Source organism: Schistocerca serialis, chromosome 8, assembly GCF_023864345.2.
Source record: "Schistocerca serialis cubense isolate TAMUIC-IGC-003099 chromosome 8, iqSchSeri2.2, whole genome shotgun sequence".
Classification (NCBI taxonomy): Eukaryota; Metazoa; Arthropoda; class Insecta; order Orthoptera; family Acrididae; genus Schistocerca; species Schistocerca serialis.
The window spans coordinates 550128994-550156700 of NC_064645.1; the positions used below are offsets into that span (position 1 = coordinate 550128994).

The 27707-nt window shown below is 37.7% G+C and overlaps 1 protein-coding gene across 1 annotated transcript; it reads left to right on the plus strand.

Annotated features, from left to right (window-relative positions):
- LOC126416466 (peroxiredoxin-5, mitochondrial) lies at window positions 1-27385 on the plus strand. The gene is made up of 4 exons (XM_050084203.1): window positions 1-188; window positions 258-392; window positions 490-621; window positions 27040-27385. The coding sequence occupies exons 1-4, from the start codon at window positions 90-92 to the stop codon at window positions 27229-27231; spliced, it is 558 nt and encodes a 185-aa protein (XP_049940160.1). The 5' UTR covers window positions 1-89; the 3' UTR covers window positions 27232-27385.
- Window positions 27386-27707: the final 322 nt, after the last annotated feature.

Genomic DNA, 27707 nt, shown 5'->3' on the forward strand with positions numbered 1-27707 from the left:
AGTGCCACTTTTTTTTGCGCGATTTAACCACAACTACCGCGCAACTTTTCGTAGCATTGGTTTCAAGGTCGATTTCCCGGTTTATATAAATGCTGTCGATTTACTCTTTGACGGGCGTCAATACTACGAAGGCTTTATTGAAACAGTTTTGTCGGTCGTTTCACGCAAGCAGCATAATGGGTCTGAAGGTAAATATAAATCTGTGAAAGGTTCACCGTTGACTATAGATTTAGTGTTAAAATAACATATTTTTCCAGGTTGGCGACAAATTGCCATCGGTTGAATTGTATGAGAACAACCCTACGAATAAAGTTAATCTTGAAAAACTTCTCAGTGACAAAAAGGCTGTTTTATTCGCTGTACCTGGTGCTTTTACTCCTGGTTGTTCAAAGGTGAGTTTCGGAAAAACCGTCGAATAAAATTATCTAAACTGGTACTCCGCAATTAAAATTAGACTGTACCTTCTATTTAATTATTTTTTGTTTTCAGACACACCTTCCAGGATACGTGGAAAAGGCAGACGAGTTAAAGAAGAAGGGAATTGATGAAATTATATGTGTATCCGTGAATGATCCATTTGTCATGGATGCCTGGGGCAAAGAGCACAAGGCGACTGGAAAGGTATGTTTCGCATAATATAATGACAAGCGGCAGAAATTAAAACTGGATCGAGATTTTTGACTGTCTTTAGAGAAAATGGGAAGCCTGTCACCACAATCAAGGTTTCCGGGGCGCTAGCCAACAGTTGTCAAATCCGGTGTTATTCCACTAGTCAAATATGGCACATGCCCCTTTTTTCGTATGGCGCATTTTTTTCAGTACTACCCATATTCATTATTTCTCACGTAATCCGCAAATCCATAATGGAGAGCTTTCAGGACTGCACAACACATTTAGTGATAAATGGCTACTTTCCCTTCTCATTAGTTATTCTACTGTTGCTTTCATCTGACACTTAAAAGCATACAGAACACTGTCAGCTGTATAGATACAAAGCGTATATCTTTTTGTACTCAACATCAGATTTGGCAGAATGTATACCCAAGTAGAATATTTTGATAAAGTATTGAATCTACTAAGTGTATTTTTAGTTTTCCTGAGTATCTGCAATGTTCAATTTCGTATTTAATGTCTGCTGGTAACCAGTGACAGCCTTTCAAATTCGAATTATGAAACTCTATTATGAATCGTAGGTGGGGGATGAATAGACAATATGGAAATTGTTTTTGTTTCTAATAGTGTGTCAGAACATAACAGTTCACCCTAAATATATAGGTGCTCCACCTTCTTGGCTTTAGCACATCCAGTTTAAGTACACTGTATTTGAATGCTATTGAGATACAGGTGACAACAGATGGTTACACTAACCGATTTGTTTGGGAGCAAGTTCTGACCTATAATCCATTATCAAGGCTACATATTGTATCATTGAGACTGTATGTAATATTTCACTTGTTACAATGGTGTATATTGTTGTCAGGTACGACACTGTCCTTAATAGTACAACTAAGCAAAAGTGAATTATTTAATTACAGGAATACTGTTCTTGCAAATGGTAGAGATTATACTGTAGCAGGCAAATTTCCATGTTTATCATTTTGCATTATACAAATGTGCTTATTAGTAGTACTGATTCACAAATGGCTGTATATTGGTCCAACTATGATGCCTGATAATGGTTTGGCTCTTTTTGGTTTATTGATTCATCCTATAAATCTCAGATTCTTGCACTAGCTGCACTGTCTTATTTCAAATCTTTTGTATCTTAAATGATCTAGAAATTTTACTACTGAATAGAAGCACTGATCCAATAAGAATGCCCTTATGGTTTTTCCAAAAGAGTAAGAATGATGATGTATCATTTACTTTGTATGAAAGATTATTGTAAATTTGTATAGTGCTGTGTACTGTGGAGGTTTTATAGGCTGATGTCCTTAGTGACTGGACATGAAGCTTTTTCTTTTGTCTCATATCATGTTGATGGATATTTAAATTTTCATTTACATCTTTTAAATTCTTTCTATTATATTTACAGATTTCTAGTATGTACGTACAGGGAAGAGGGAGAATTGATGACTTTTGAAAGAGGGGTTTGCAACAATCTGTTTTTTGAGCACATTGCATTGCTCGTACAGTTCTTTTTTGCGTTGAGATGACTGAACTAGGTGGTGTATTAACCCAGAAAATAATTCCATATAGTAGGATGCTGTGGAATTTGGCAAAGTAAGCAGTTCAGACAATGCTATGACTTGCTTTGACAGAGAGTAAACGCAGACTGTAACATATTTTCTTTTGTGTTCCATTAATTTTGTGTATATATATGATGTCTGCTTGTGTCTGTATATGTGTGGATGGATATGTGTGTGTGTGCGAGTGTATACCCATCCTTTTTTCTCCCTAAGGTAAGTCTTTCCGCTCCCGGGATTGGAATGACTCCTTACCCTCTCCCTTAAAACCCACATCCTTTTGTCTTTCCCTCTCCTTCCCTCTTTCCTGATGAGGCAACAGTTTGTTGCGAAAGCTTGAATTTCGTGTGTATGTTTGTGTGTCCATCGACCTGCCAGTGCTTTCGTTTGGTAAGTCACATCAATTATATAAAATCATAAGTTCAATGCTCAGGGAATTAGATTAGGAAATGAGACACTTAAAGTAGTAAAGGAGTTTTGCTATTTGGGGAGCAAAATAACTGATGATGGTCGAAGTAGAGAGGATATAAAATGTAGACTGGCAATGGCAAGGAAAGCGTTTCTGAAGAAGGGAAATTTGTTAACATCGAGTATAGAGTTAAGTGTCAGGAAGTCGTTTCTGAAAGTATTCGTATGGAGTGTTGCCATGTAAGGAAGTGAAACACGGACAATAAATAGTTTAGACAAGAAGAGAATAGAAGCTTTCGAAATGTGGTGCTACAGAAGAATGCTGAAGATTAGATGGGTAGATCACATAACTAATGAGGAGGTATTGAATAGAATTGGGGAGAAGAGGAGTTTGTGGCACAACTTGACTAGAAGAAGGGATCGGGTGGTAGGACATGTTCTGAGGCACCAAGGGCTCACCAATTTAGTACTGGAGGGCAGTGTGGGGGGTAAAAGTCATATAGGGGGACCAAGAGATGAGTGCACTAAGTAGATTCAGAAGGATGTAGGCTGCAGTAGGTACTGGGAGATGAAGAAGCTTGCACAGGATATAGTAGCATGGAGAGCTGCATCAAACCAGTCTCCGGACTGAAAACCACAACAAGAAGTTATTCCTCTCTAGCCATCTATTTAGCTGTTCAGTAGTCTTTATTAACAGCTGTTTGAAGCTGACTTGGGGTGTTTCCCGTAATTAGGATGCTTGTGTCATCTGCAAAGAAAGTGTTTGTGACTCATTGTTAAGGTCTAGATCATTTATATACAGGAGAAAGAGGATTGGCCCAAGAATGGATCCCTGAGGGACTCCTTTATTTAGAACTTCTGCATCTGAGAAGCATGTCCTGGTGTTTTCCTTTAGTTCATGTTGTATTTGTATTTTTTGTTTCCTGTTCGACAAGTACGAAGTGTATCATTTTAATGCAGTGCCTCTAATGCAATAGCCTACACTTGTTGCTTCTCCAACAGTAAGTTGTGGTCCAGCATGTCAAAAGCTTTACTTAAATCTAAAAAATATGCCAGTGGCCTTTTTTTGTCGATTGTGTGCAGGGCATTTTCTACAAAATCGTAAATTGCACTGGTTGTTGATTTATTTTTCCTGATTCTGTGGTGAGACTCGGTGAGAATTTTTTTCACTAAGAATTTCATTAACCTATTATACATTACTTTTTCTATGATTTTACTAAAGCCTTATAATAATGAGACTGGTCTATAGTTTTCTATATTTGTTTTGTATACTTTCTTATGGATAGGGACCCGTTTAGCAATTTTTAAGCTATCAGAAAAGATGAATTTGCTATATCTGCAAGAAGAAGTGAAATGTTTCTAATACATAGCTTTATGATGTAATCAGGGATACCATCAATCCCTGATGGCATTTTCCTATTAGCTGATGCAGCACTGATAATTTCTTCTGGGGTTGTTCCATTGATGTAGACTGAAGAAGAACACGAGTGCACTTTGTTTTTCTGATTCATTCTAGTATCTGTTTTGTCAAATCACTAGTGATCTCTGCAAAGTACCATTTAAAAAGATTTGTGATGTGTTAGGGATCAGTTATACTCTCGTTCTCATGGTTAAAAGTTATATTTTCCGTTTTATGGGACACTATTTGTATCCTTCTTTATGACTTTCCATATTGCTTGGCTTTTATTTGCTGATTCTGTTGTGAATTTATCATTGGCCATTTTTTTTGCCTGTTCTGTCACTCTTCTGTAGATTTGAATGTATTCCTATATGTAACTGTTTAGAAAAGGTGGGGGGGGGGGGGGGGGAGGAGGGTTATGTGGTTTTTTTTTTTTTTTTTTTTTTTTTTTTTTTTTTTTTTTTTTTTTTTTTTTTTTTTTTCCCCCCCCTTGTATTTGAGTAATTCTCTTTTCCTCACACTTGATATTTTGCTCCTTGTTGTTATCCATACCTTTGCTTTTTTAGTTGTGCCTCTTATTTCGTGTGTTTTGAGAGGGAATGCAATATCAAGGTAATCAGGGGAAGATGCTAGAGAATTTCTCAAACTTTTTGTTGGTGTCATCTGTTTGCAAAACTTCTTCCCACCTTTCTCCTGATAACAGGGAGTTGAATGTTTCTATATTGTGTGTATTAAACTGTCTTGCTGTTACAGTAATTTTATAGTTCTATATACTTATATGGATATGGTGTCTGTTCTTTCGGACATGTCCAAAAGAACAGACACAATATCCGTATAAGTATATAGTTCATGGCAATACTGGCCATGACCTCCTTCTGTGTGGATGCACACATATTCCCCTAACTCTTATGGGACTTGGTAAGAATGTCTTCCACAAGTAATGAATGCGTTGGGCAGGGACACTAGGAATGTAGTGTGTGGACATATAAGGTGAGAACGTGGGTCTCACGGGAGGTGTGCGCGATCCTGCAGTCTCCTATCCTCTGTGCCCTCAGTGGCTCAGATGGACAGAACGTCTGCCATGTAAGCAGGAGATCCTGGGTTTGAGCCCTCTACATCAAAAACTTCGTTTGTTATTGACTGAGTATTTTGATGACAAACAGAAAGATGTTTGTTGCTGTAATTTATTTGATTATCAGTACCTGGATTTACATTTACATTGGAGATTCCTAAGGCCATTTTTATTGTATTACTGACCTCATCACAAAATATGTGAATTCGAACTTCTCCTCTGAAAGCTGCTTGAAGAAAAGATGTAATTTCCCCCCCTTTCCCCCCCCCCCCCCTCCCCCCTTTTTTTCTTTCTAATGTCGCTACTGATATCATTGTGGTATTTAAGGCTTTATGTCTCGGTGGAACAATATATTCAGTTCCTCTTTGTGGTCATGTTCACATAATTTAACAAGCGACCCATCATGCTCAACACCTCATTTGAGAACTGACCCAAATACTAATACTCACATTTACCGAATAAATTGAACATTCCCCCCCTCCCCCCTCCCTCCCAGTATTCTTTGACCTGCCATTCTAACTTGTTAGGAACCCTAGACAGGTAAACAACACTCAAATATTGATTACACAATAATTTATGTTCCTTCACAAATAAGCTGTGTGTCTGCAATTTCCCCACTGAACCCAGCTGAGACTTTATTAGATCCCTATATAGTTCTTCCATTTTGTACACTACAGATGGTTGTACCAAGATTTTGTTATTACTTTAAATTGCAGTGAATTTTTCATGCTCCTGTATCAATATGTATTTCTAAATATAGACTTTATTCTTAAATTTTCACTGAATGTGTTGATTCTGTTAATTTGTTGTTTCGCACAGTTCTTTTCTAAAATACTGTCATGTCAGTGCCTATCATTGACTCTGTGACAGTGGAGCCCATTTATTTTATGAGAATGGTCAAACTTCTGGCTTCTCATCCATTCCTCAACATTTAGCTTGTTTCGAGTCACTAGCTCTTACACTGAAATTTGCAACAGAACTGTACCCAGCCTCTAATCCATGCTGCTTCTTTTGAACTGTTATTGAGTTCAGTGTCTGGTCTTTCATTATGCCAGTGACAAACCACCACCACTTGAAACATATCTGAACCACTCTTGTAGCTCCCCTTCATGTGGCCTCATAATCTAGTATTGGCCATAAATGGTATGGATCCCTTACAGAATTGCAGTATGCCAGATGAGGCTCAGCAAATACTTCTTGCTTTGCTTCTCCGGGAAGAATTTGTTAAGTTTGCTTACATGGAGAAGCACATGGTCTACCTTATCTATATCTACATCCATACTCCGCAAGCCACCCGACGGTGCGTGGCGGAGGGTACCTTTAGTACCTCTATCGGTTCTCCCTTCTATTCCAGTCTCGTATTGTTCGTGGAAAGAAAGATTGTATGTATGCCTCTGTGTGGGCTCTAACCTCTCTGATTTTATCCTCATGGTCTCTTTGCGAGATATACGTAGGAGGGAGCAATATACTGCTTGACTCCTCGGTGAAGGTAAGTTCTCGAAACTTCAACAAAAGCCCGTACCGAGCTACTGAACGTCTCTCCTGCAGAGTCTTCCACTGGAGTTTATCTATCATCTCCGTAACGCTTTCGCGATTACTAAATGATCCTGTAACGAAGCGCGCTGCTCTCTGTTGGATCTTCTCTATTTCTCCTATCAACCCTATCTGGTACGGATCCCACAATGCTGAGCAGTATTCAAGCTGTGGGCAAACAAGCGTACTGTAACCTACTTCCTTTGTTTTCGGATTGCATTTCCTTAGGATTCTTTTAATGAATCTGCCTGGCATCTGCTTTACCAACGATCAACTTTATATGATCATTCCATTTTATATCACTCCTGATGCGTACTCCCAGGTAATTTATGGAATTAACTGCTTCCAGTTGCTGACCTGCTATTTTGTAGCTAAATGATAAGGGAACTACCTTTCTATGTATTCGCAGCACATTACACTTGTATACATTGAGATTCAATTGCCATTCCCTGCACCATGCGTCAATTCACTGCAGATTCTCCTGCATTTCAGTACAATTTTCCATTGTTACAACTTCTCGATATACCACAGCATCATCCACAAAAAGCCTCAGTGAACTTCCGATGTCATCCACAAGGTCATTTATGTATATTGTGAATAGCAACGGTCCTACAACACTCCCATGCGGCACACTTGACATCACTCTTACTTCGGAAGACTTCTCTCCATTGAGAATGACATGCTGCATTCTGTTATCTAGGAACTCTTCAATCCAATCATACAATTGGTCCAATAGTCCATATGCTCTTACTTTGTTCATTAAACAACTGTGGGGAACTGTATCGAATGCCTTGCAGAAGTCAAGAAACACTGCATCCACCTGGGAACCCGTGTCTATGGCCCTCTGAGTCTCGTGGACGAATAGCGCGAGCTGGGTTTCACACGACCGTCTTTTTCAAAACCTATGCTGATTCCTACAGTGTAGATTTCTAGTCTCCAGAAAAGTCATTATACTTGAACATAATACGTGTTCCAAAATTCTACAACTGATAGATGTTAAAGATATAGGTCTACAGTTCTGCACATCTGTTCGACGTCCCTTCTTGAAAACTGGGATGACCTGTACCCTTTTCCAATCCTTTGGAATGCTACGCTCTTCTAGAGACCTACGGTACACCGCTAAAGAAGGGGGGCAACTTCCTTTGCATACTCTGTGTAAAATCGAACTGGTATCCCATTAGGTCCAGTGGCCTTTCCTCTTTTAAGCAATTTTAATTGTTTCTCTATCCCTCTGTTGTCTATTTCGATATCTACCATTTTGTCATCTGTGCGACAATCTAGAGAAGTAACTACAGGGCAGTCGTCCTATGTGAAACAGCTTTGGAAAAAGAGATTTAGTATTTCGGCCTTTAGTCTGTCATCCTCTGTTTCAGTACCATTTTGGTCACAGTGTCTGGACATTTTGTTTTGATCCACCTACCACTTTGACATAAGACCAAAATTTCTTAGGATTTTCTGCCAAGTCAGTACATAGAACTTTACTTTCGAATTCATTGAACACCTCTCGCGTAACCCTCCTCACACTACATTTCGCTTCTCGTAATTTTTGTTTTTCTGCAAGGCTTTGGCTATGTTTATGTTTGCTGTGTTTCATATTGTACGTTATGGAATACACAACTCACCTGTAGATGAACTTTGTTTCCGTAAGGAATTGTTGTGCACAGCGACCGGAGTCTACAAGGAAGGAGAGTCATACAGCAATCAATTGCAATCCCATTAGATTTTATTACTTTTGCACATGTAGATTTTGGCTATAAATAGCAATCTTCAGTGCATCTTACTGTAGTGAGATAATATGATGACATGTACTGCTATGAGTTTGTTGGATTGTAACTGAAATGCACTAAAGATGGCTATTTATAGTCGAAATCTAGATGTGCAAGAGTAATAAAATTTAATGGTATTGTGACTAATTGTCGTCTCCCAGTCCTTCCTCACCTGTAGAGTATAGTGTAGTTTGTTGTTGAATGTTACCCTTATTCTTAATATATTAGGTTGTGTGTGTAATCATGTGGATTGTACTAAAATATTACCTTGGATTTTCTGGCAAGGAAATTTACTGCCTCTTTTTTTAATATATATATTCTCCCTACTATTGTCCATATTGTACACTCTAGAAACGTCTGTCTGCACAGTCTGCTGCTATATCTTATTTGCTTCACCCCACAATAAACTGAGAGATCATCTGCAAATGGACTGACATTTTGTTTGGTCAAGTAATGAGAGTAAAGCAATATCGTAAGTATTGAAGCAGGAAATGTGCCATTATTTTTTATATACTTGAAAAGATTGATGGTGAAATGGTTTGCTGCAGAATTCTTGAACAAAATTCCCAGTTCAAATATAAATTCCCTTGAGACAGAAGAGCTTCTGTCCACAATCAGTATGGATTTAGAAAGCATCGCTCGTACGAAACTTGGGTTGCCCCTTTATCACATGTCCTGCAAATCATAGGTGAAGGGCAACAGGCAGATTCCATATTCCTCAATTTCCAGAAAGTATTTGACAAAGGTCAGAGAATACGGCATAGTTTCCCAGATACATGAGTGGCTTGAAAGCTTGTTTAGTAGTAGAATGCATTATGTTGTCCTAGACAGTGAGTGGGTGTCGTAGACAAGGGTGTGATCAGGAGTGCCCAGAGAAGTGTGATCGGACCACTCTTAGTCTCTATATACATAAATGATCTGATGGACATGGTGAGCAGCAATTTGCGGCTGGTTTCTGACAATGCTGTAGTTTATGGGAAAGTGTTGTCGTTGAGTGACTGTAGGAGTATACAATATAGTGTAATGAATGGCAGCTTGCTCTAAACATAGTAAAATATAAGTTTATCCATATGAGTAGGAAAAGCAATCCGTGAATACTGTGTTAATAATGTACTGCTTGATACAGACATTAAATATCTAGACATTAACTTTGCAAAGCTATAAGAGATGGAGCGAGCACTGAATGACTGTGGAAGGGGAGGCAAATGGTAGAATTTGTTTATTGGGGAAATTTTAGGAAAAGTGACTCACTTGTAAAGGATATCACGTAGAGAACACACACTTGTGCTGCACATACTTGAGTACTGCTAAGTGTCTAGGAACCCCTCCAGGTCAGATTGATGGAAGACATCAAAGCAGTTCAGTGGTGGCCTGCCAGATTTGTTGGTACCGGTAGGTTCGATCAGTGTGCTGGTGTTACAGAAATGCCTTATGAACTCAAGAGGGAATTCTTGGAGGGAAGATCGTGTTCTTTTCGTCAAGCACTATTGAGAAAATATAGAGAACTAGCATTTGAAGTAAGCTGCAGAATGTGCAAGGGCCACGAAGATAAGATATTAGGGTTCATATAGAGGGGTAAAGAAAGCCATTTTCCCTTGCTATGTTGGAGAGTGGAACAAAAAATGAAACGAGTTAGTAGTGATACAAGGTACCCTTCACCTTGCACAACACTGTGGCTTGATGAGTGTGTATCTAGATGTAAATGTATGGAGTAGGTTTTACGCTTGTCAAATAAATTTTGACATCAAAGGTTCACAATTTTGTCATTTATTTACATTTTCATTTCCAGTAACTAACATATGGTAGCAACAATTGCTGTCTTGCAGTGACCTAACAATGGCCTTTATTCAGAATTTTGACGATAGCTTCCAATTCCAGTATGTTTAATGTTTGATTTCAGTTACAATGAGAAGTTGGTCATATAATTCACTTCATATTTGGTGTTTAGGTAGAGTAGAAATATAAATATACCAAGTAAAAGATTTTCCTATTTTTAAGTTTTGTAAAATAAATCCTTTTGACAATAATGCCAACTCCAATGCCAAATCTCTAACTTTATACAGATAAAGGTGCCCCACAGCATATTTAAATGTGAAGTTTGTTTATACGGTGATAACATTGTTCAATCATCTTGTAAGGTTCTTTTAACATACTACATTCCATAGGTTAGTTACTATTCTCAGTACTTATTGTTATTGTAATGTGAAAATATAAAGACATGGTGACAGATAAGTTAATGCAATAAAATTACAGTGTACCAGGATGTCTAGTAGACGTATCGTAGCCATTGGTGAATCTCAATCTGTTAATTTAGTGATTACATTAATGGTCATTCCACATAAAGTGATATCTTTCCTACTTCATCATTTTCAGTTTAAATGAAAGTTTGCACAAGTATCCCATATAGAATAAAACTTGGCTGTACGAAATTTCAGCTCAACATAAGAAGGCTTTCAGTAGAGGTTCGCAAAATGCAAGAATTCTACAAATTTTTGGCAACTTTTAAGAGGTCTTAAAATTGCAACTAATAGTAACTTTTTCAATGCAGAGTAAATGTTGTGCAACATGTGCTTGAACTGGGGGGGAAAAGTTGATAGCAATAATTTTCCAACAGTTTTGCAGTGACAATAATTTTTGAAGAAGCTAAGTGTACTGGGTATCCTTCAGTAGTTGTACAGAGAAGTTAAATGTCAAACAGTGGATAGTCCAGGATAGAATAACAGTATTTTCAAAGAGATAGATTGCTACTCACCATACAGATGAGATGTTAAGTCACAGGGTGGCACAACAAACGACACAACATTTCCTCTATGTGATGAGTAGCAATCGGGTCTATTCATAATATTGAAGTTACTGGTTATCTATTCAGTCAAACCACGTTAGTTATTGTATAAAGATGGTATCAAAACTTTTTGAATCAAATTTGTGCATAATTTGAGACTGCATTTTTAAATATTATCAGCTCATTATTTCTTTACTTTTATTTCTTTGGAGACAGTTCTGGTGTTTTTGATCAGGAAAATAACTTGTTATGGAGACGTTGGGGATAAGACCATTGCAAACCATTAACAAGTTCATTTGGTCTCAGAAAACTAAAAATATTTATATACAAATTACATTCCTTAAACTGACTATAAATTTCAGCCGTTACAGAAAGTTTTGTTGTTTTTACACACAATGGTCCACTTAATACATTTTCAGTCCAGCTAAACTCTTCATCTTCAAAGAAAGCTGGAATCCTTCTTCTAATGTTAGTAGACAGGACTTTAAACTTAACATGGTATTGAGTACCAAAATGTGTATACCAGATTCAAATATCCCCTTCGGGCTGTTACTAGTTTTAATTTTAAATCCTCTTAAATGTAACCAAAACTGTCTTAGAGCTCTCGTGACATTTTGCAGAAGGATCATCCCTGCAAAATTTCTTTCAGTTTGGGGCTGGTCAGGTGGGCGCAACCAGCCCGATGTTGTGGAGTGACCTGTATGTGTATTACAAACAAAAGTAGCCTAGCTTATTATCTTTTAAAATCCATATTAACCCTTCAGCTGCTATGTCAAGCACTGTTCCTCAGGTGCTGAATATTTTGATGCCACATCACATGCATGCTGGCACGGGGAGCATTAGAAGTGTATATTTATAATAATTACACTTTTTGTATTGATTAATTTTTTTAATTGCATGCATACAAAAATATTTTTATGATTGTGACGGTCGTACATTGTCTCAAAATGAGAAGTCGTACATTGTCTCAAAATGAGAAGTCGTACACTGTCTCAAAATGAGAAGTCGTACATTGTCTCAAAATGAGAAGTCGTACACTGTCTCAAAATGAGAAGTCGTACACTGTCTCAAAATGAGAAGTCGTACACTGTCTCAAAATGAGAAGTCGTACACTGTCTCAAAATGAGAAGTCGTACACTGTCTCAAAATGAGAAGTCGTACACTGTCTCAAAATGAGAAGTCGTACACTGTCTCAAAATGAGAAGTCGTACACTGTCTCAAAATGAGAAGTCGTACACTGTCTCAAAATGAGAAGTCGTACACTGTCTCAAAATGAGAAGTCGTACACTGTCTCAAAATGAGAAGTCGTACACTGTCTCAAAATGAGAAGTCGTACACTGTCTCAAAATGAGAAGTCGTACACTGTCTCAAAATGAGAAGTCGTACACTGTCTCAAAATGAGAAGTCGTACACTGTCTCAAAATGAGAAGTCGTACACTGTCTCAAAATGAGAAGTCGTACACTGTCTCAAAATGAGAAGTCGTACACTGTCTCAAAATGAGACTAAATAATCGTAAATGTGATTATTTACAGCTGAAATTGGTTGTTGTCTCTTTTGAAGCACAGAGAAGTATGAAAGTACACTGCAACACTACTTTGTATCCAAACACTTTTTTTGGGGGGGGGGGGGGGGTCACAGACTAGGCATAATCTCATTGGAGGTTAGGAGCTTTTAATGTGTCGTGGCAATTTGTTAGTAGTGCTGCAATCTAAAAACTCACTAGCCAGTAAACATGCATGTGTTTCAAAACATGTACAGCAGTCACTCGCACAAAGAGCTTTCATCACTGAACTGCTGTGGCAATCAAAGGATTAGTTTCACATTCTGTCGTCCTTTTCCCATTTTTTACCCTCTTAAATCTTTGAGAGAGTCAACAGCCTTGCTGCAATGGTAATACTGGTATCTGTCAGGGTACTGAAGGTAAGCGCTGTCGGACTTGGCTAGCACTTGGATGGGTGACATTTTGGGTCTGCTAAGCGCTGTTGGCAACTGTGGTGCATTCAGCACTTGTGAGCTGAGCTGAGGAGCTACTTGATTGAAAAGTAGCAGCTCTGGGAGAGCAGTGTGCTGACCACATGGCTGAGGATGACATAGTGATTGGACTGTACCATCGGGCCTTCCAAGGGTTGTTAAGGGCTCGCAACTCTTTGAGAAATGGCTTTAATCAAGTTGCCACTGTATCCTTACTTCCTTGTATTACAAGCCCATGATGAATTGGACTTATTTTATTTGGCTATTGATGCTAAATCAACCACACTAACAATTATAAATAACCATTTAAATAAATAAAAAGAATAATTCAAAGATTGGTGTCCAAGTTTACCAATCACTCAATTGCCAGCTTATAATGTCTAACGACTTGACGACAAAGAGTATGTGAAGTGTATGTGCAAACTTCCCACTTCTTACGCGAGTCGACTTACTTGGTGTACACAGCTGATCTTCTACTCTGGATAGCCGGCTTCTGGAATCTAAACTTCTCTGAAGAATGATGCTAGTTACAGGAACCTTAAAGACCCTCTCTCTACTTGCGAAATAATTAGGTACTTGAAGAATGCTTTTCAGTAACTATCATAAAGAACAAAATTCACACTTGCACATAAATGTTAGACTTCTTGTAAGTCAATCGTATCATCTTGCATCTGAAACAGATTTAAGTACATTTAGCAAAGAGTTGGCTTAACAACCATAACTCAATAAACAAATCGTAAAATACGTCTCCAGCAAGTCAAAGACAAAAATTTTTTTTTTTTTCCTTAGACTTAAGAATCTCAATTGTTCTTATTATTTATTACAATGGTCACTGATATGATTGGCACAAAATAACCTAGAAGTTCCACGGTTCTTCTGTATACTTTCACTAGAACTTCTATGGATCGCCTGACAAGTACTTGTCGGTGACGTTTGTCTGCCGCTTCTGCCTCCTGCTTGTGACCGATTTCACACCTGCACACACAAACATGTGACGCGCAGTAGGTAGGATTCTAGCATCCTACTCTCACATCTAAAATATCATGTGTTTGAGACAGTAGAAGGCCGAGTGGTTCTAGAATTTACACAGAAATTCTCAAAACGCTACATATCCCCCTCCCCCTCAGATCGAACACGTGATACTTTTTTACATAATGATTATGTAAATAAAATCACCCATAACAACATTACATATCATAACCATATACTTTTCTTCTTATATATATATATATATATATATATATATATTTTCAACTACAATTCTTTGTACTCTCTTAAACAGGCTTCTGCTTACAGTCTTTCTACTGTTTTTTACTCTACTTTGTTTAGACATGAGCATTTGTGCGAGGTTTTACTCAACTTTTCTAATATTTAGTAATTATGAGGACTCCCTTTATCCAACCGTAAATTCAAAGTTTTCGTGACACATGAGTAATCTGCTTTCTGTTGTACTACCTTTCTTTCGTATGTACTATTTTTACTATTCTTAATAGTTTGGAGGAACTACGGGCAAAATGAAGTGCTCTCTAGACACTCGTAAACTTCCATGAAACATATTAATGCTTGTTGTGCATAGAATTGAAACTTTCCAGAATAATCCCTACAAAATTTTGTGACTTTTATCATGATACTGTCCCTTTACCCTAGGTTCAGTACCTATACCTTGCTTGTTGGTTAACTTTATGAGAGCACTTCCTCTTTCCATTCTGGTAGGTATGCCCCTTTGTAAAACATTCCTATTTTTTAGGCCACAGGTCGTCCTATCTCCACGTAGGTACACCTGTCCTTTATATTTAGTAAATGCTGGGTACAACCCCCTTATCCTTTCTGAGTAGGCCTCGTGGTTCATTACCCTAGTATAGGTTTCTATGATTTCTGTAATTAAGTATTTTCTGGTAAAGCTACAAATCTACTCTACATTTCACATTCACTTTTTAATATATCATTTAATCCCTAGATCCCTCCTCTACTTCTCAACTTCTATACTCTTAGTAGGTACTATGTCTATCTGTAATTAAAGTCCTACTATTCATCAATTTTCAGAGTATTTATTATACTGACTTTTCTTAAATGACTATCACAATCAATTATACTCTTGTTTGCGTTCTTTTTCTTTGCTTACACCTTCTTATATATGTTTGATGTAGAGTCATTGTAGTTTTTATATACTGTGTGTGTGTGTATTTATTTTCTTATGTAAACACATTCTTTCCCCTACAACTCCTGCAGTTCTCACAACACAACAGGTTTCTAGTCTGTAATTTCAATGTTTGTGTGTGAGGGTATTCTTGTGTGAATGCGGATGTGTGTTCGTGTAGTCTGATTCTTCGGCCTTATTATCGAAAGGTAAGATGTAGGTTATTAAAAAAACCACAAAACAAGGAAGGACTTCAACGATAGAAGTTTATGAATATGGAAAGATGGAAAAAATAGATAGGTCCTCAAATGAGAAGTAAGCAAGGAAATAAGTAGAAATGGTTGCTAAGATCAAAGAAGAGAAAGAAGATGGCCCCAAAGACAGGAAACCCTTCCCACCCCCTTCCCCAGGATCCCTACCTCGCAGGTGCTTGAATAAGACGCCGGAGCAGGTTTGGTGTTAAATCGTCTCCAACAGAACAGACATTCACACCTTCACCCTTGAGGTCCCCAAAGGAAATCTTAACAACCCTACGGAAACGGCAAATGGTGAAGACTCGGGCAAACTTGTTTGTGAGGGTTGCCTGAAAGGTGTGATGGGTGTTTTTTGTTAGCCGTGATTTATCTGTTCATGTAAATCGTGGTTTTATTTATATTACTCACCCCTTTCAAACTTTATTTAAACCCTCCCATCTACATCACATTTCATAAAAGGTATAACATATTTTATACAAAATATAATATGAAGAGCTAAACAACTACACCATAGTGTATAAATTTTCTATTTTATACACATATAAAATACTCTATTTTATTTTATGCCAATATCACTTTCTTTCTTATTCTGTGATTCTCCTAAGTTGTAGTCATATCCAGTTTTCTATGTAATAAGATCATAGGATAGTTTAAGATTTTAGGAATAGATGACAGAATAGTTTTAAGAGTTGCAATGAATTCGGTGCAGGAAAACTATTTTGGAAGAAACACCGAAAACAACTCGGGATTTGATGGTTGCCACTCTACCAGTTAACTCGGAACGTTAACGTTCCTGGGGTATAAACAACTTTGTCTTTTACAGTGTACTTCCCTTTCTCTGATCCAGTTGTGTAGGATCTACTAAAAATAAGGTCTTAGGATGGACCACTATTTGTACCCGGTATGGACCTTCATATTTCTGGAAACATTTATGAGTCTCCTTCTTTAGCGTCGAACTTTGAAGATGTTGTTTTATGAGAACCAGGTCATTGGCTTGGTATTGAGGTTCTATAGCCTTTTCGTTATGCTTGCTTAATCTTTGTTGTGCTTCTTCCATTAAATTTTTAAAAACTATTTCCTGGTTCATTCCATAATAGACAGTAGGTTGTCCAGGCCAATTAAAACATTTAATCAGAGGTTCTCCTACAAAGGGTTTGCCTATTACTTATAAAGGTGTCAACCCAGTCAATAAATGTGGTAATTCATTTAGAATAAGTTCAAAGTCATTAATTTTTTTTGCCCATAAAGTATGTTTTTCATGGCAGAAGGTACGGCATAGTTTTCAAATTTCTTTCATTAATCATTCACATGGATTCGAGGACAGGTTATAGTTGGACATTAACACTTGACGAATACTTTCCCACACTAGAAATTCTTCACCTTCGTTACTCATGAATTGTGGACCATTATCCATAAGAAACCGTTTTTGTGGTACCTACTTCCAGAAAGTATTGGCTCTTATGATTGGATATAGTTCAACATATTTTGACCAACGTGCTATGATGACCAATATATATCACACTCCTTTTCCTTTTGGAACTGATCCAAAAATATCTGCTGCTGTGAGATTGTGTAATGATGTAGGAATAATCGGATATATTTTGTATTTCACAGGAGTATTATTCTGTTTCACCTTCTAACAGATTTCACAAGTTCTAATCAAAGATACTATCTTATATCCTAACTTCTTAAAATAATAGAATTCACATGGGTTATACACTTTTTGATTCCAAAGTGTCCATATCCTGTATGAACATACCACACAAGTGCGTCTTCCATTACCGTCAGAATGCATAAGTGGCAACATTGCGATGTTACGCTCTCTCTCCAAAACAAATTATGACCTATTATTTTCCTACTTGATTAGGAGGTAAGGAATTATGGATACACATTACTGTAAAGTAAGGATCACGATGGATATTTTCAGTTATTCTTTGCGCCATTTCCTTTCCTCGGATGTTGGGATATTCTGCTGATATAAAATTAATGGCAAAACAACGCTAGGTCCTTCTGTGTGTTTCAATCCTTCCATTTCTATGGGTAACCTTGACAAAGCATCAGGTACAATATTCTTGGACCTTTTTACATACTGTAACTTTATCGTATTCTTGTAGGAAAATTACCCTACTGTGCAGTAAACGACTACTCATTGAGAAGGATAAAGCTTGATAGTCTGTATAAATGTGGGTTTCTGATCCCCATACTAGTGTTTGAAATTTTTGAATAGCCCACACAATCACTAATAGTTCCTTTTCGGTAGCCATGTAATTTAATTCACGTTTATTTCGACTACAGCTAGCAAAAGCTATGGTTCGGTGTTCTACATTATTCAGATCCCACTCTCCTTGCAAAAGTTCTGCAGCAATACTGTAATCAGATGCATCTGTCAAAATTTTAAACGGTTCACCATGACTGGATGATGTAAAATGGGTGATTCAACAAGCGCACTTTTGACATTTTCAAATGCATCATTGGCACCTTGATCCCAAGTCCATGGCAGTCCCTTCCTTAATAAACGTAAAATTCTCGGGTCATTTAGTTCTTGCCCTCGTATGTACTAGCCATGGTATCCGGCCATCCCTATAAATCCTTTTAACTGTCGTACATTTCTGGGCTGTGGACATTCTTTGATAGCTTTGATGTGGTCAGGGTCTGGTCTAATCCCTTGTACCCCTATAATACGACCTAAGGACTTAAGTTCTTGGCATGCAAAGTAAGATTTAGTGTTTCACCGTAATACCTTTTTCTTTAAATTTTTTCAAAGTTTTGCATAAAGTTAAACAATGTTCTTTCCAAGAAGCTGATGTTATCAGGATATCATCTATATATATTATCAAATTCTTCAATAACACTCTCCCTAGTGCCTCATCTAAGTCCCATATGAATACGGACACAGAGATATTAAGTCCGAATGGCAATACATTGAAATGATATGATTTACCATCAAAGTAAAATGCTGTATACTTTTTGGATTCTGGGTGTAATTTTATTTGCCAATATCCCACAGTCAGGTCCATGGTGCTAAAGAATCTTGCCTTTTGAAATTTGGATAACAATTCGTCAATATTAATAGGTCTGTCTGTCTGTCTGTCTGTCTCTGTATGCCGATTCAGTGTAAGTGTGTCTAATACTAATCGTACTCTGGCTGTAGCTTTCTTTACCACAACCAATGGATTATTCATGACGCTAGAACTTCGTTCTATAATATTATTAATCATTTTATTGATTTCATCCCTAACTGCTTCCTTCAGACTTACCGGTATTGGATATGGCGTACAGAAGAATGGAGTGTCATTTACAAATACATTCGCTGATATTACCTGGACAGTCGGGAAATACTACTTCATACTCCATGGAAAATTTTATATAAATCTCGCATTTGTTAATCGGTTAATATTAGGAATCTGTTAATTTTGTCTTTCATGTCAGCTCGATGTGTTACTCGATTTACATTATTGATCTTTTGGTGACAATTTTGCTGTAGCTATTAATCGCAGACACACTCAGTTGTTTGTTTTCCAATGCCGTTATTTGTCACAAACGGTATCCAATGTCTACTGTCCGCTTTACCAAAACAAAGAAGACTGTCGTCAAAGTTTAAGGTGACTTTAAATTCTAATAACCAATCTAAGCCGAATAATATGTCTCTTTTAATATTTTCTACTATTAATAGTGTTTGCCAAAATAATATATCTCCAGTACAACAGTTCACTTTAGTTTCATATCTCATGAGTTTACTCTTCATTCCTGTTATCCCCAGTATGTAAACTCCCGTTACTGGCAATAGCGGTAAGTGCTGTTTAGTCTGTAATGAATTAAAGAATGCATTGGAGATGAGTGATACCTCGCTCCCTGAATCTATAAATATGTTAACTTCTGCAGTTTCCACTGTCCCTGCTATTATAGGTTGTGGGTTATTGGCATCTAAACTCAGTTCTTCAAGTAGTAATCATTCCTTTGTGGGTAAAGTTAACATACGTATATGGAACAAGGCCTCCTAACGTATCTCCATGACCTGGGACCCGGCCCTGGATCCAGATTGCATCACGTTTTCCTCATTATTACTAATTACAGGCTGGTTACCGAAACGAGATATCGTTCCATGTTGTGCTCTATTGTTACTCAGTACAAATTCCTGAGAAGTTACTGAACCTAAATTTGAAGGTGGATGCTTCTTCTGGTAATTGTCATTAGCATTTTTCCTGTTGCATTGGTGTACTCTTGCTAGGTTTGCCTCATGTTTTTTGACATTATTACCACTACTCCTTTTGTAGTTCGGATTTTCAGTTTGGTGCAAGTTTTTGTTGCGGTCCTTATTTAAGGCATCAAGTGCGTCTACAAAGGACAACAGCTCTTCTACAGTCTTCCATCCACTACATAAGATATCTTTCCTCCCATATATGGGTAAACGTCTAATTAAAATCTGCACTAATCCTTCTTCCTCCATCGGCCTATCGAAATACTTCCTCATTGTACCCCAAGTAGTATAATATTTTGGGTCCCACAAATCTGATACTAACTTCTCTTGGGCACTTGCAGACCAATACTTCTCTTTAAATTTCTTTTCAAAATCTTCCCAAGAGGAAAAGTTCTCCATATTTACTGTTGCCCATTTGGAGGCTTCTCCTAGAAGGTAACCCACGCCAAATTCAATCTTGTTAGAATCTTCCCAATTTTTTGGTAAAGCTTGGTTAAACCTTTTCAAAAATGTTGGATTTACCTCTCCATTGGGCTTACATTTAGGGAATTGTCTTGATAACACCGAATTAGCTCCCCATTGCAAATCCGTAACTACTTCACTGGTTAACACCACATTAGGTGAAGTTACTCGTTTTTCTACTTGTTCCTGGATAAGTTTGAATTCCCTCCAGAGTTCGTCTATGCCCTTCCTGGTATCAGCAAGTTTGGAAGAAGCCATAGGGACATGTTCCTGGATATTATTCTCTTGGTAACTTTTCTTTCTATAATTTCTTAAACTTGTTCTTCCAAACTACTTACATTTACGATATCAGAGTCTGCTATTTTCTCTTTAAAGCTTCTTTCTACATTATCCACTCATGTACTTACACCTGTAATTTGCGATTGAATGACAGGCATTAACTCGCTCTGCTTATCTACACTTTCTTTCAAAGTACTCAGACCCTGCTTTAGAGCATTAAAATTTAACATTGCACACATTTTCGAAAGATCCTAATTTTTCATTGATTTCTGATTCTACATTATTGCATCTGTCCTCAATCTCAAATTCTAACTTTTTTGACAACTTCTGGAAATTCATTCTGTTTACTACTAAGGTCAGTGAACATTTGATTTACACGAATGTGTAAAGAATCAGTCAATTCCTTCTTTAAATCTAATTTCAAATTTTCTACTTCACTATTTAGGGCATCAAATTCAGTCTTTAAAACATCCATGCCTTTGCATAGATTACTAAATTCTTTGCTCTTTGAGTCGACTTTGGCATTTAACATTCCTAAAGTTTCATTCTGACATTTAAACTAGAATGTACTAAGCTTAGTTCTTTACTTAGAGTTGCAGTTAGTTCCTTACTTACAGCAGCATTTAGAGTTTTGATTAGATTTACTAATTCAGACCAATCAGGCCCTTCTTTAGTAATTCTCATAGCCATGACTGGTTCTGACGTCCCTCCAATTTGCTGAACATTTTGCAAGCTTTATACCTTTTTTAAAAAAATAACTTTAAGTAGAATAACTACATTAATAAAGTTCATTAAGTAGTTCGTACCACTTCTTGCTAAGGTACTAAAGTTCTGTTTTGCGTTCACCCAGCATGGAATTCTCGCAGCGTAGGTGAGCGAATGTGACGGCAGGTCAGCACCAGTGAACAGCAGCTGGTTCCAGCGACGTTGGATGTAGGCTGGTTTTCACGTCTGCGTCCTTGTGATGCGTGTGAGAGCTGTATACTCCCCACCAGATCTTCTTAGTCGTGTCGTTCTAGGCGTATCTCTTCTTAGTCTAATACATCGAGATCTTCTCTCCGGTTTTTCTCGTTGTGACTTTCTTAAGTCTTCTCCTTTATTTGCCTTTACAAATGTGCTCAATCAGATATTTGGGCAGAATCCAATTCCATGAAATGGTTCTCTTGTCTTGTTATGCTCGGTTGCTATGACAACACTTGATAGCTTTTTCTCTCGTCTTCATCTGAAAGTCCTTTTTTTCTTTCGGTCCTTTGACACTGGTCGCCACGCTCTAACCATTTGACGACTAAGAGTGTCTGGAGTGTATGTGCAAACTTCCCACTTTTTATACGAGTCGACTTACTTGGTGTACACAACCGATCTTCGCTGGATAGCCGTCTTCTGGAATCTCTCTAAACTACTTCTCCGAAGATTATGCTAGTTACAGGAACCTTAAAGACCCTCTCTCTACTTGCGAAATAATTAGGTACTCGTAGAATACTTTTCAATAACTATTGGTATATTTGAGATTCATAAAGAACATAATTCACAATTCACACTTCATACATAAACATTAGACTTCTTGTAAGTCACTTGTATCATCTCACATTTGAAACAGATTGAAGTACATTTAGCAAAGAGTTGGCATAACAAACATAACTCTATGAAAAACAAATCGTAAAATACGTCTTGCCTCCAGCAAGTCCAAGATAAGAGTTTATTTATTTATTTATTTTATAACAATGGTCACTGATACGAGTAGCACAGAATAACCTAGAAGTTCTACAGTTCTTCCGTATACTTTCACAAGAACTTCCATGGATCGCCCGACAAGTATTTGTTGGTGCTGTTTGTCTGCCGTTTCTACCTTCTGCTCGTGACTGATTTCACACCTGCACACACAAACATGTGATGCACTTTAGGTAGGATTCTAGCATCCCACTCTCACATCTAAAATATCGTGTGTTCGAGACAGGAAATTCTCGAAACACTACAAATGTAATTCTTTGAGGAATCCATCAGAAATGTTTAAGAGGTTGTGCTGAACAATGTGTGGAAGTGCCTGCACCACCTCTCTCGTCACTGCATGGAGAGGCTTGCCATCCCCATTGGCATCTGTTTTTCGTGTCCCACGTCTGATTCAGTTCAGATTGTGCCAGCTGACACAAGTAAGCTTGAAGCAAGAGTGTTCGATAGTTTGGTTCTCAACTTTCAAGGATCTTTCTGGTATGAAGATGACCACTCCAATTTCCAGACAGTCATAGGCTTGAAACTGCTGGCTAATGGTATTGTGGCAGTTCTCCGGGCTGGCTGATGAGATACCAGTTGGCTTGAACATTTTTGACTATTATGTATGGGAAGAGACTGACAGTTATGTGCTCTTGTCCATAAGTGTGTGTGTGTGTGTGTGTGTGTGTGTGTGTGTGTGTGTGTGTGTGTGTGTGTGTGTGTGTGTGTGTGTGTGAGAGGTTGCTGTCTTGTGAGGTGGAGTGGTGGTGCTTCACACATGGAGCCATTCAACAAGCATACCACATATAATGCCCAAGACCTGTTTCCCATAGGGGAGCCTTGCAGCTTGTTTGCAGGTTCATGCTTGGCTACAACAGGCCCCCAGCCTTTGCAGCATCTTTTCTATTCTGTGCTGCACATCTATCCTCTTGCTGTTCTTTCTTCCCCTCCCTTGGGGAGCGTGTCTGGAATGTGGTTGGAAATGTGTTCTGCATTTTCAGTAGTCAGTATCTGGACAGTCTCTCCGCTGTTTCCTTTCCTTTCTTCTTTCATTCCTTCGTCCGCTTCTGTGTCCGAGGTTCCTCTTTTTCTTCTTCCCTGTGCGCCCTTGAAGACACCTCATGCATATGATGCATAACAGGTGACTGGGTAACGCATAATTCCCAGCCCCGGGTTGGGAGGTAGGGTTCGCATGTACTCCCTGGTACAGTCCAGGCCCGGGGAGGGGCAAGTGCCTGAAGTGTGAAGTCACCTAATGTGGGTGCACCCTGTTCTGAAAGGGCTCCTCATTTGGAAGGGGCGCACCATCGGGAAACCTGGCAGTTATGGGGGATTTTCTCACAATGTGTCAATCGTCTTCTCGGTCAGTGTCTACAAAACGTAAACGGAATGAGGCTAATGATTCAAAGACCCTCCCAGCTACACCAAGGTTCCTCATGGTTTCATGTACTGAAGATAGTCAATCCTTTGCTATGGTAAATCCATTTATTATTCAGCCACACTAGTGTCCTGTTGGCACCCAGCCAAATGTGTAACGTGTGGTACAGATGTTCACGAGGGTGATTGTCTGCCTCCTCCTCACTGCGGTCTTGTCAGTATGGGAGCAGTCAAAGCGTATATTTTCATAATGAATTCTCACTTTCCCATGCTCTACCTTAGCTAAGCACTTTAGTAAGATGATACGCCATAAGTTGCTCCCAAAGGAATTATTTGTTGAGAGACGGTACAGTTGTAGTACACACTCTGATGGATGCAAGTAGGTGGAGGAGAATGACTGCCCAGTTGATTTGCCTGAATATGTACTCAGTGTTTAACTCGTAGCTCTGCTACTTTTGGTGCAGGTAGACAATGGAAACCAGTTATAATGACATTGAAGGGACTGGTGGTTCACAATCATTGTAGCCAATAATTGCTCTAAGTGGGTTTCTGCTTTGTTTTTTGATAAAAAAAGATTATATCTGGAAATTTTAAGCTGCCATAGTTAAAACTTAAGAAAAAACTGTCTTCAATATTGTATTTCTGCTTATGTTAAGGCAGTACGTACAGCAATAAAATGTCGGCAAAATGTAAAAATCTTTAATAAGTGAAGAAATAACTAACAATATAAATGGTTTGGTAATGTCAAACACAGTCTTCGATAATGAATGAGAGAAAATGTTAGACTTGTTTGAGACTTAATGTAAGTGCTGCATAGTAAAATAGTTGTGAATAACAAAACTTCATTCAAGTTACCGTATCTTTTAAAAAATTAATCAGCGGTACCAAAATGAAAAGATAGTATTGTGTACATAAACTACACAAAGGCTTGCACTTTTTCCTATGTTTCCTTTTAAAATGTTGTACAAATGTAATGTACAGGGTGATTCAAAAAGAATACTACAACTTTAGGAATTTAAAACTCTGCAACGACAAAAGGCAGAGCTAAGCACTATCTGTCGGCTAATTAAGGGAGCTATAAAGTTTCATTTAGTTGTACATTTGTTCGCTTGAGGCGCTGTTGACTAGGCGTCAGTGTCAGTTGAAGCTAAGATGGCGACCGCTCAACAGAAAGCTTTTTGTGTTATAGAGTACGGCAGAAGTGAATCGACGACAGTTGTTCAGCATGCATTTCGAACGAAGTATGGTGTTAAACCTCCTGATAGGTGGTGTATTAAACATTGGTATAAACAGTTTACAGAGAATGGGTGTTTGTGCAAAGGGAAAAGTTCTGGACGGCTACTGTAACTGGACTACAGTATCTGGAGATGTTAGAGAATTGGCTGTTCCCTCAGCTCGAACAAGAAGCACAACAATTCATATTTCAGCAGGATGGAGCGCCACCACATTGGCACTTATCTGTCCGTAACTACCTGAACGTCAACTACCCGAGGCGATGGATCGGCCGCCAGGCAGCCCGTGACAGAGCACTTCATCACTGGCCTCCAAGAAGCCCTGATCTTACCCCTTGCGATTTTTTCTTATGGGGGTATGTTAAGGATATGGTGTTTCGGCCACCTCTCCCAGCCACCATTGATGATTTGAAACGAGAAATAACAGCAGCTATCCAAACTGTTACGCCTGATATGCTACAGAGTGTGTGGAACGAGTTGGAGTATCGGGTTGATATTGCTCGAGTGTCTGGAGGGGGCCATATTGAACATCTCTGAACTTGTTTTTGAGTGAAAAAAAAAAAACTTTTTAAATACTCTTTCTAATGATGTATGACAGAAGGTTATATTATGTTTCTTTCATTAAATACACATTTTTAAAGTTGTGGTATTCTTTTTGAATCACCCTGTACTGTACCTAACACCCTGAAAATATCCAACAAGCACAACCACAAAACATCATAACGAATACACTATTATTCTACTTCTGTACTTTAAAAAAAGTAACATATATTGGAAACTAATTTTCTAGTTTCCTACGACGACAGCGAAGACTGTGTTGTTTAGATTTTTAATGAGTTGCTTTAGCTTTAAAATGCAATATCTTAATGTGTACTACAGTATAATGTCTTACTTAAGGTAATCTTTTATCTTTATTTGCTTTTTGTCCTCGAGATGTGCTTATGCATTTTGCATTTGACGATGCATTAGTTTGAACACCTCTTTGTCATTTGTAGAGACTATATTTTCTGTCTCCACAAATTGTAAACATCGCTGAATGTGACACACCCCAATTCCTTTCCGATGCTGATGTTTGTTTCACCATTTTATAATCATCGTATCATTTGTGACTTTCATTCAGTATTAAAATCTCCACTCTTTGCAATGCCTGCATTGCCTGTTTGACCCATATTGATTTGACTGTACAAATAAAGAGTTCAGAGGTAAGCATTACTTTATTTTTAGTAATCCCTAAATACGTAATCAATAAAAATGAACATTGGACATTATAGCCCATATATTTCTTTGAAAATGTAATGTAAAAAAAATGTCATTACAAGCTATGCCGTACTAAGTGATTTTTTTTTTTTTTTTTTTTTTTTTTATATATGTACCATTCACATACGATTTATACACAATGGTTAGATTTTGCCAATACATCGTTAAGTGATATCATTATAAATGACATTGACTATATATGATGTCTCATTGTCTCCTTATTTTGAGAACTGGATAGCTGTCATTACACTTAATTATTGATCAGAGATGTAAATTAAATTTTAAGAATTTGTGTGATGTGCACAACTAACAGACATGTAGTGTGTTTTCTGAAATAAATGAAGTAATAATTTCTAACTTTGCAAATATTTATTGAATGTATTATCTTAAACTTTCACCAATTATGTTCTTTCTGTATTATTTTCATGTTACGTCAGAGCTTAGTATACTAAGAGCTCTAACCATTGTATACATGTTGGAAGGTTGGGGGAACAAAAAAAAATAAGCTTTCACTTTCAGATTGTCGCATAAGTTTTTCACCATCAGTTGACCACCAATGTAATGCAGTTTTCGTATAAAAGTGTGTAGAAAGAGAGAAAAATGCAGGCTTTTGTGGGGGGAGAACTTTTCAACAAAATTCTTCTGGTTGTGTGACCACATCAGTTTGTTTACTATTGCAGGTAATGAAAACTAGCAACCAAACTGTTCAGTTTTATCACATCAAGACTTGGTCACATACGCAGAAGAATGTTATTGTAATTCACATACTACTTTGATTATGTTCCATGCCCTGACTGGGGCATGTACCCTATACAAGCAATTTCAAGGGAGATCACCTAATATATGTTGAGCCCACAAATGGAAAAATTTAAGATGGAACCATCACATTGTACTGATCCATTATTGTTTTCTTACAGAAGAAGCAATTGCCTAGTATTTACATTTTTTGTTGTTATGAGACTAATCAATGTTGGAGTCATTGCAAAAACGTTTCTCATATAAATTCTTTTATCTGCAGGTCCGGATGCTGGCTGATCCTGATGCATCATTCACAAAAGCATTGGCACTGGATACAAATTTACCACCTTTGGGGGGCACCCGTTCGAAGCGGTATTCAATGGTAATTGAAAATGGTGTGGTGAAATCATTAAATGTTGAGCCTGATGGTACTGGGCTTTCCTGTTCTTTGGCTGACAAACTTCCTTTGTAGGAACTAAAACTGCGGTCTCGAAACTATTCCACTGCTTTAACGTTACCATTTCACAATTACTTTATTTAGATGTTTCCTAATATTCTGTATGTTTAATTTGTATGCACCATTCTGAAATTGTTGATGGTTAACAATAAAGGTAATAAGTAACCTGCTTGAGGTGGTTACATATTTTACTTTCTCCTCTGGTTTTGTTCAACTTAACCTGTTCGCAGGCGCATTTTTTTGTATTCACGTATCACCACGGCACCTTTGTGACGTATTAAAACTTTGCTGCCATTACATGTAAAAAAAATACTGAAATGTTGTCTGTTTTTGTTTCGGGTTTTCTTTCACTTAAAAAATATTTGTTACCAATATTAAAGTTTACTTACTACATTGTGAAAGCAGTACTGGAAACTTTATCGTGCAATAAAGGTATATATATTGCAGAAGCAAAGCAATCTGTTCAGACAACAGTAGTGATCACACGACCA